A 9632-nucleotide genomic window follows, 5' to 3' on the forward strand; every position below is an offset into this window, starting at 1 on the left:
TCACAAAGTCGCAAACACACCCACGACTGATCCTCCGTGGAAAACGCAACGATATGACATATTACGAGCCACCACAGCAGTATATCACCGAACTGATCGCGTTCGACTCCAATCGACTCTCTGCCTGCGAGCGAGCGAGCGTTGACGTTAATAAACTGACCAGTGCTAACTGACCAATACTTGCCAGCACTCGTAAGCACTCGCCAACCACTCGCCAGCAGTACCCGGGACTATTCAGGCAGGGTGACAGTGACTCCGGGCCGGGATGCTTCATGCTCCGGGAACAGCTCAACACGCTCAACAGTCGACGCCATCGATGCCGTCTGACATCGTACGCTCCCGGAAACTATATACTGTAGAGAAACTCCTTCGGTAACGTCACCAATATATCTCTGTGCTATAATTTTATCGACATGATTGGAAGGAAAATGAAATGTAGCCACGTAGTACCCAAATCGAAAATGAATGTACTGGCGGTAGTGTACGATTAGGTTACTCTCTGGTCAAACTGAATACTTCATTGTTCCCACTTTCCAGCAGTGTTGCCGTTTTTAGTAATTTTTCATTATTTTAGTGATTTTTAAGGTCTTTTGATGATTTAGTGAATTACTTTCTTTATTTGCAGAATTTTTATGTCGATGTCCTCGACTCCTCTTATTGATTTTGTTTTCAGTGGATATTCGTCAATTTCGATCATGTGATCCTTTTTGACGCTAAAACAGCCTGTTTAAGTAGAAAATTTACTTTTATACGTGGATTTCATTTTAAATTTCGCACAATTTAGATTACACAATTGTAACCTAACCTAACCTAACCTAACTTAATCAGTAAACTAATTGAGAGCTCACTGAGCGGTTGTCATTCATAATGTATTCGATCTTGTTACATAATTATTAAAGCGTAACAAGTTTTTAAGAATTGTATTTATTTGTTTTTGACAATTATTTTATCATTAACAATCTGTATTTTATAACAATGATGGAGACTGTTACAATCGTATCGCCAATATTTTAATTACCGAGACCAAAGGATGCATCAAAAAATACAAATGCTCAGGTATTAGACGTTAAGTGCAATGAGTTGTGTAATTAGTTTGTATTTTAGTTTTCAATACCAGTATTTAATGTCATCACGCGTTAAGGTAAGATGTATCGAAAAATGGAAAATGTTTCCAGTGATATTATTGTACAGGGATAAATATACCTGAATATAAATGGCAAATGTGTACTTATTAATTTTTTCGGATGACTCACATTTTTGACATATGATTTGTAAGTTATAGAGACTCTCCTCTCTTTTTTAGTCATTTAAAGCATTTGGTGCTTTTTAGGACATTTTAGTAACTTTCCAGGCTCCCATTTGAAATATTTTTTCGACCCGCGGCAACACTGCTTCCCAGTTTCCCACCATCCATCACGCGGCAATCGGCGTACATGATATGTGATATGATAACGGTTAGTGCTAGTTAAATCAGTATAAATGCTCCTTTTTCTCTCTGCTTTATCAAATTTGTTGATATCTATTTGTATTTATCTGATTGCTAAGAACTGGTATTCTACCAATACAATTTTGTCTTCGACGTGATATTATGTTTTAATTCTTTTGTCGAAGACAAAATTTTGGCAATAAATTGAGTTGGAACTGTTGGAAGCCCAAACAGAGGCCAATTTCAAGAAGAAGTAGTGATAATAACGGAAATACACAAATATATATCCACTGAAGGAATATTAACGATTATCTGCATTGCTTCTCAAAATGTCACAACAAAGTGCTATCGTCCAGACAACGACGGCGACTACGACGGTCTCGGAAATGACGCCGGTGCTTGGAACTCTACAGTCTGTGGGACCTAATAATCAGGCGCCATCAGTTCTGTCTAACGTGCAAAGTGGCACTACGACAACCGCTGTACAACCACAAACGCAATCTCAACAAACTCAGTACGTTCCCCAAACTCCGAAATCGGTGCAACAGTCATCCACTCCAAGTTCTTTTAGCGATTTTCCACAAGTAGGTAATCAACGAAAAAATAAACCTTAAGTAGACTATTTGTATACAGTACGCTTGAGATATCTTTTTTTATTACAATATAATATTATACCGAGTGTGTTCTTTACAAGTTCTTTGTTCTATATGATATAATTTCTTGTCTCTCTTTGTTGACAACACAAGTATTCTTTGATAAAAGTTTTCTCTATTGACGTAACATAAGTATTACTATTTGATTTTAGTTTTTAACAAAAACGAGACTACAAGATTTGGTAAGGGAAGTAGATCCCACTGAACAGTTGGATGAAGAGGTAGAAGAGATGCTTTTACAATTAGCAGATGATTTTGTGGAAACAACAGTAAATGCTGCTTGTCTGTTAGCTAAACATCGTCATGCAAACACAGTGGAAGTTAAAGATGTACAGTTACACTTAGGTGAGTTATGCTAATAGCTATCATTTTTCTCATTTGTTGAAAAAAAAGATTAATTTATTAAAAATAAATAATAAATTTCCTTTATATATGAATTACAGCAGAATAACTTGTTATTTTTTTATTTTACTTGCTGAAAAACTTTTAATATTATTAAACTTTATTCAAATTTAAAATAAAAAAGCAGAGAATGTTGCTTATGTATGGATTTTATACATTGAATTAAAATTTCTAGCATTATAAAACTTTGCAAGTGCAATTCGAAAACAAAGTTTTATATATATATATATATATATATATATATATATGATACATTGTGCAAGAAAAAAATATATATGAATGCTATTTATATTTTAATTTTTAGGAAGAAATTGGAATATGTGGATTCCTGGGTTTGGTACAGATGAAGTTCGTCCATACAAGCGAGCTACTGTCACTGAGGCACATAAACAAAGATTGGCGCTTATACGAAAGTCTATCAAGAAATATTAATTCTTTTGTGAATTAGTTTTTCACTTTTGAAAATTAAGAACTTGTATTTTATATATTTTTAATAGTCTCAACTATTATACTGCTGTAGTTTTGTGACAAAAATTCATCTTGTACATAATTTTTCCTTTTCACACACGTATTACTCGTTTCTCTTTTAAATATTATTTTACTATAATGCAAATGGTAAAAATAGATTAGGTATAAAAACTGTAAATTTCTTCAAATTTAAGTTATAAATGTGTAAATATGTATTTGTACAAACGACTATCAAAATGTTCCCAATATATGTAAATAAGTAACATTATTGATTCTATTTTTTTTTTAAATGTACATGTAAGTATGTAAAGAAAACTACATGATAATCTTCAAAGCTAGGAAATTATCAACTGTTTTTACATTGTTATCTCTTTGTTTCTCTTTTGAAATTGAATAACGTTGATTGTGTTATTTTTTTATATATTCAAATGATGGAAATATCTGTTTTGCTTTAAATGTCTTTGTAAGAGGACAAAAAAATTGAAATATACATTTTTTGCATAATACTATTTAAAAATGCAGAGAATATATTGTAAATTATATAGAAACCGTCTTATACAGATGTTACACGAATAAGGCGAAAAATAGCGATCATTCACTCGCAATATATAAACATCATACAAATATATTATAAAGAAAACGTTTGCAAGCAGATTTCACATGTAGCACGTATTAAAAATATATAATCTGTGTTCACACATACGCCTATTATTATACATATGTGTAATAATTCAAATAGTACTGTGTGACAATATATTTTCAGATCGATTGATTTTTTTTAATTTTCCATTAATATTATTAGTTATATCGTCTATAATATATTCATCGATTCTCAAAATGTTTCTCGAAATGTTTCATTCTCTATACACGAAAAGTTTCGAGAAAAATATGCTTAGAAGTTGAGACCTTTTTCTCAAGTTGTAAATATTGTGAAACAGTTAATAAAAATTCGAACATTTTGCAAGGGCAGCTACTGCTAATCGCACTTAAAACGATCCATCAGAACAATCCTATATCTTTCTTGAGATTCACTTGTTTCCAGATCGGAAGCTGTTGAAATTCTTCTTTGCTCATTCCCAGCAACTCCTATAAATTACAAAATATCACACATGTGTATATATATATATATAATGTCAAAAACATTCCGATATCTGCTAATTTATATTTGTAGATTATTCGTCGATTACATGATTATTCAATTGCTATTGATCAATCGATAATACTAACTTGAAAGTGTTGTTGAGATAAATACAATTCTAGGCATGTTGGATCGACTCCGTCAGGTAAAGGTCTTTGTAACAGCTGGGCAGGAGGATATGTACTTTGCGTTAGACGAGCCAATTCATTTTCCACAGTCAATACTTCTCCTGAATTCCGGCCATCCTAAAAATATGTTTTATAAATATACATTACATTGTGTACATATTTAAATTTTATTATGACAAAAATCAAGTATGATCAAGATATATTAAACAGAATTCTTTTATCTAAAATATAAAAATAGGATAGTTATCATTTTCAAAATCTTGAAATCTATCTTTTTTTTCTTTAATAATAAACTATATAAAAAGTATAAAAAAGTTTGAACAGAAAAGAAAATAAGATATGTCCTTTTCTTAATGTACCTCTATATTTAATTCAGCAACGTCATCCCGATACGTCCATTCCGGAAAAAGATTTGTAAATTGCAACGGTTCTAAACCAGCCCATATTAAATATATTGGAAGATTCGTTGTTTGTGCGTCTCTGTTTCGAGTCTCTCGCCAATATCGTATTGCTATCTTCATGGTCGCTCTTCTCTCAGCCTGCCATCGGACAGTTTTGCTTCCAGACTGATCTTCCGTTTCACTATCGGGCCACCATCCTTGCCAAATCCAAATCACATTCTTGTCATCCAATAAAAATAACGCTAAAAGTTATACAAGAGTCAATAAAAGTGATTACAATATAGATAAATAATTTTTAGCTAAAACTTTTCATAAATAGTTTTTCTTATAAAAAACTGATTAAAGTAACAATTAAATAAAAATAAAATGCACTTAGCATTGTTACCTGGTTGATTTGCTTGATACAAATCATCTTGTGAGAAAGGGAACGGTGTTGGCAGATCCGCACGATATGGACAAAGTATTTCTGTTGCGCGGAATTTTTTAGAAACACTAGATAAATGATAAAGCTTTGGAGTATGATCTTGTATTTCAGCTGTTTTCAACAACCAATACAATTTTTTATTTATGCCACCTAATGCTAAAAAATGCAAGATACAATCTCAACTTTTTCATGACAATGTAGAATAAATTTAAAAGTTATATTCATATCATATCAGTTTAAATGTTAACTTTTCATTCATCAAACTTTACTCACCATTGCTAAATTCTTCAGGTTCCATACCTTCTTGAACTTCACATATTTCTATGTTATTTTTATTCGATAATCCAATTTCTTCAGGTCGATTTTCTTTCAATTTATTTGCAGCTTTTAACGCATTCTATAAAAAGACAGAAGAAATAATGAATATTAGAGAGATAAATGAAACTAAAAAATACGAAGATGATAAAAAGAGATACATAGAAAATAGATAAATAAAGAAAGAAAACAATCAAGATGAAAAAGGAAACGAGAAAAAAAGTTATAAGAAAAAATCATGATTATTCCATTCTACAATAAAAATTAAGCAGCAAATGAGAATAATATGATTAAAACATTTTGAAATAATAATTTTATATTATTAAAATATTTTCTAGATTGCTCAATTAATCAATTCGTTTATTGCTTTTGTTTTTTATATATTGTTTTTTTTTTGCATGTAGTATAAACTCAATAACTAGTATAAAATTTATCGCAATGTTAATCTCTTTATTTATGTATGTACAACCGATCATAGAAAGATTACAACATTTTTGTTTCGATTGTAACTTGAGTTTCAGAATGTAACTTGCTCACCGAGTGATTAGTTCTTTATGGATCTAACTATTTTTCGTCGCTTTATGAGCAAGGCTGAATTCCGAAATCCAAAAAAAGTGTTGCAATCTTTTTGTGATCGGGTGTACATATATTATATAAATTATATATATAAAAAAATATATTATAAAAATTTGTAGAAAATATACTTCTCTAATATGGCGTAACGAATTGCTTCCGTGCCAGATATATAGTTTTGCATTTTCGGTGTTTAGTAATATGAAGGAACCTCTACTTCTTAATTGTCGAGTACTACAAGGGATTTCAATCAAGAATGTCTCAGTCTCTAAAGTTCCTCGGCAAATATACAACCTCCATCGTTTCTCACATTTTTTTTCAGATTTCTTGCCACTATGCACCACCATCCTTCCAGAGAATAAATTTAAAAACGCGGCTGGTTCGTGTCCTTGAATAACATGAACCTGCAAATATGTGTGTGTGTGTGTGTGTGTGTGTGTATATAAAATAAAATAAAATATTATAATTTTATTTACAATAATAACAAAATATATTTCTTGATATTTTTGAATATTTGATTTTTAGTAGATATTAAGTAGGACATTTTTTCCACTTAGAAAACAATTTTAGAAAGCAATTTCAAAATTGAAAATTACAAGTAACATTATGTAATAACATAGCCAGAGTATTCGAAGATAATGATTAAATACACTAAGATAAATTCGACCAAACAAAACTGTAATTTTAAAGCAAATTTGATAGCACATTACTGTCCTCACCTGAGGACCTCGATTGCTGTCTAATTCGATTGTTAATAATGCTGCGGCCCCTCGTTCATTCAAAGATGCATTTCGACCTTGCCAAATAAAGTATACAGATCTATCGCGACCTTTTGCTGAGTGTTTAGATGGTAAACCACTGAGTTCTCTGCCTAAGAGCATAATAAACAAATTTATAAAAGCAAGTACATAATTAAAAGTTTATTCATAAACTATCTTAAATTCATATGCTCAAAAAATAAAGATCACGTAATAATTATATAAAACTAACGTCAATAAAAGAAAAATATTATGCTTATTTTTTCAAAATTTGATTAAGTTTTTGAGATAAATTCTTCTATTTCACGAAATTGCTCAATAAATAACTCACCAGTAATTGTAACGGAATACGTCCACTGAATGATATAACTATCACCAGAATAAAATTGACCAATAGATGATCCGTCTAAAAGCATATGCGAGAATTCATCGATATGCCATACCATAACGCTCGTTGTAACAACAACATATTCTTTCTTCAACTAAAATCAAATCAAACGAAATTATTGATCGTTGGATTCGCCCGTGAATCGTGGACATTTATTGTTTATTGAAAGAGTTGCTTTCTTCTGGATAAAAATGCATTGAAAGCAATAATGGAGTTAGGTTAATTTGAAAACGGGATGTATTAATTTCAAAATATAATTTTGAAATTAATATATCCCGTTTTTACTAATATATTAGATGCAAATACTTTTTGCTAATAAAAAAGAATTACTTCATTGTCATAACAACCAGTGCCTCTGCCCAAGTGACAGCCTTCTAGAATAAAATCGACTGAAGAAGAGTTTGGTAGCCACATATCATCGTTTTCATCCGGATGTACAATTATAGCACCGTCGATTTGTCGCGTATTATCGTTTCGACCTCGCGTCTTTACCACACCGGTGACATTAGGCCAGTCGAGGAATTTCTCACGGAATAATATCGTTTCGACGTGTTGCGTCAATTTGGCAAGTAAACACCATTCGGGTCTGCTTTTGGCGAATTTTGCAGAGGGACTTATACAAGAATCACTGTTTCGATTACCAATCATACGGGCAGCATTAATCGGACAAGCGGTGTACTCGCTGTAATCATATCCGTTGTTCCACATTTCTGTAGCCAACTGTGTAGCGAGTTTCTTCTTGTCCGTTGAGATTCCTTTGCCACTCCAGATATACATCTCGGTGCCAAAATCGAACACTAGAATCTTTATAGAACATCCAAAACGCATACAATATAATTCCTCTTTATTATTACAGAATAATTTTTACAAAACAAATATTTAATTATAATGCAATTATCTTTAAGAAACTTAAATTGAATTAACTACAACAAGCAGTTTCTGAAACAATTTCCAATTTGGAACATATTCAATCAAATCTATCATAAACATTGTTTCTAACGGATCAAATTTTCACCATAAACCATCACATATTATGTTTGTAAGATACAATTGTACGAAAAAGGCTTCATTTTTTTTAGATGAACAATTTGTTTTTCACGATATTTTATTATACCTTTTTTATTTTACTCAAGGTATGTTTAAAAGTAAAATTTAAATCAATCTTGAAAAATTCTGACTTTACAGACAGAGAGAGAGAGGAAGTGGTTTATTAAAAATTTCATTGCTTAGACATGCAGGCAAAATCGAGACGTTTAAAAAACTTATAAATAAATAAATAAAATTTAGTACTACAGATCAGACAAAGATCAAAAAAGTAAAATATATCGTAATCTTATAAATCTATGCGTATGTTTCTTTTTTATACATAGCTGGACGCTATGTCGAATTATATATTACTTGTATTATATACAGCGATTCTTTAGAATTAGAAAGATCTACTAAACATTACCTTGTTCTTATTGAGCATTTCTATCTTTGGAAGCATACCCCAGAATTTTTCATGCAACACTAATTGTTCATCTTTCAATTCATATACCATATTTGTATCGATAATGGCAGATTCATACAATTCATCTTCGTCAGGATGACCAGCTTCAATAACTATAACAATTTATGTTATGTTTTTTTACCGTTTAGATATATTTTGTAAACATTAATAATGATCTGATCGTTATCGAAACATTTGTTGTTGTTAGCCGGTATGTTATTAAATTTCATAATTAATTTATTAAGACATTTTTTTTTACTTATCTACCAATTTTACAGGTTAAACTTCTGGCTCGTAGCTCTTTTTCTTTTAACTTATAACAATATAATTTTATAAAATACATCATTTATGTGTATGTAGTAATATACAAAAAGAATGTCGCGTACAATGCAAAAAATAGAAAGAAGAATATACCATTTAGTTTCTCACTGTCGAGCACACCAAGGTAACTCCAAAATTTAAGAACTTGGTTCCTCGAGCAAGTTAGTTTATCATCGTTTATAGTGATGACTTCGACCGCTTGACAACCTAAATCCTTGCGTTGTTGAATACTCAATGCGATCTCAGCAGCACGAGTTTTCTCGATAATATTGCTATATTTCCCTATATAGTTAAAAACCTGCAATTCATTGAGAGTAAGTTTTATTAATGATTAGTAAAAGAAAGCAGTGAAGGATGAGCATATGAGCGATGTTTTATATTGACTAATATATTATATGTTCTATTATAAATGTACTTATTATTATCATTACCTCTGATTTTGTCACCAGTATATAACTATCACCATTATTAATACTCTCGGCGACAGGTTCAACTAATCTGACTTGAACGTGTCGTCTTCCCTTAATCAATATCAACATTATATCTTTATATGGTTGCAGCTTATTTGTGGACACACTTGTTTCCGACACATTTCTCAAAGTCACTGTACTAAAATCTTCAGTAGAAGCCAATCCGGCGAGAGCCTCGACGGCAAAAGACGAGCTTTTGGTATCTGAAATATCTATTAAAAATTTGAATTTTAATTATAATTCGAAATGTGAATAAAATCTATATATATATATATATA

At 30.9% G+C, this 9632-nt stretch overlaps 3 protein-coding genes across 15 annotated transcripts in view; 1 reads left to right on the plus strand and 2 right to left on the minus strand.

Moving 5' to 3' along the window:
• The window catches only part of LOC108694185 (E3 ubiquitin-protein ligase AMFR-like), a 9525-nt gene extending 9267 nt beyond the window's left edge, over positions 1-258 (minus strand). Inside the window, exon 1 of one of the 3 annotated variants that reach the window (XM_018203515.1) lies at positions 185-258. The gene's annotated coding sequence lies outside the window, so the exon portion shown is untranslated. Of the gene's footprint in view, positions 1-20; positions 158-184 lie in introns of those variants that run through there. The other 2 variants (XM_018203512.1, XM_018203510.1) reach the window with 2 other exon arrangements.
• LOC108694186 (transcription initiation factor TFIID subunit 12) lies at positions 247-2956 on the plus strand. Of its 11 annotated transcripts, none has more exons than XM_018203521.1 (5): positions 797-1056; positions 1142-1454; positions 1546-2010; positions 2232-2424; positions 2786-2956. In XM_018203521.1, the coding sequence occupies exons 3-5, from the start codon at positions 1756-1758 to the stop codon at positions 2911-2913; spliced, it is 576 nt and encodes a 191-aa protein (XP_018059010.1). In that variant the 5' UTR covers positions 797-1056; positions 1142-1454; positions 1546-1755; the 3' UTR covers positions 2914-2956. The 11 variants fall into 11 exon arrangements, with proteins under 11 accessions (XP_018059007.1, XP_018059018.1, XP_018059010.1 ...); XM_018203524.1 differs by having other exon boundaries at positions 1176-1454; XM_018203523.1 differs by having other exon boundaries at positions 1192-1454.
• A 489-nt stretch (positions 2957-3445) lies between these two features.
• LOC108694183 (supervillin-like) overlaps positions 3446-9632 on the minus strand; it is a 15289-nt gene continuing 9102 nt past the window's right edge. The window contains exons 13-24 of the mRNA XM_018203508.1: positions 9316-9566; positions 8978-9182; positions 8525-8676; positions 7405-7878; positions 7018-7168; positions 6648-6799; positions 6060-6332; positions 5314-5437; positions 5002-5196; positions 4575-4858; positions 4177-4332; positions 3446-4035 (exon numbers count right to left, since the gene is read on the minus strand). Coding sequence (XP_018058997.1) covers positions 3949-4035; positions 4177-4332; positions 4575-4858; positions 5002-5196; positions 5314-5437; positions 6060-6332; positions 6648-6799; positions 7018-7168; positions 7405-7878; positions 8525-8676; positions 8978-9182; positions 9316-9566 — 2504 coding nt within the window. The 3' untranslated portion in view covers positions 3446-3948. The remainder of the gene's footprint in view (positions 4036-4176; positions 4333-4574; positions 4859-5001; positions 5197-5313; positions 5438-6059; positions 6333-6647; positions 6800-7017; positions 7169-7404; positions 7879-8524; positions 8677-8977; positions 9183-9315; positions 9567-9632) is intronic.

This window comes from Atta colombica, unplaced genomic scaffold, assembly GCF_001594045.1.
Source record: "Atta colombica isolate Treedump-2 unplaced genomic scaffold, Acol1.0 scaffold116, whole genome shotgun sequence".
In the NCBI taxonomy this organism is placed as follows: Eukaryota; Metazoa; Arthropoda; class Insecta; order Hymenoptera; family Formicidae; genus Atta; species Atta colombica.

Bases quoted from the DNA above. Each gene is read 5' to 3' on its own strand.
- LOC108694186 (XM_018203518.1), top strand. From the start codon at position 266: ATGCTTCATGCTCCGGGAACAGCTCAACACGCTCAACAGTCGACGCCA. The intron at 2,011-2,231 runs GTAGGTAATCAA...ATTTGATTTTAG, and splicing joins CTTTTAGCGATTTTCCACAA to TTTTTAACAAAAACGAGACT. The intron at 2,425-2,785 runs GTGAGTTATGCT...TTTAATTTTTAG, and splicing joins AGATGTACAGTTACACTTAG to GAAGAAATTGGAATATGTGG.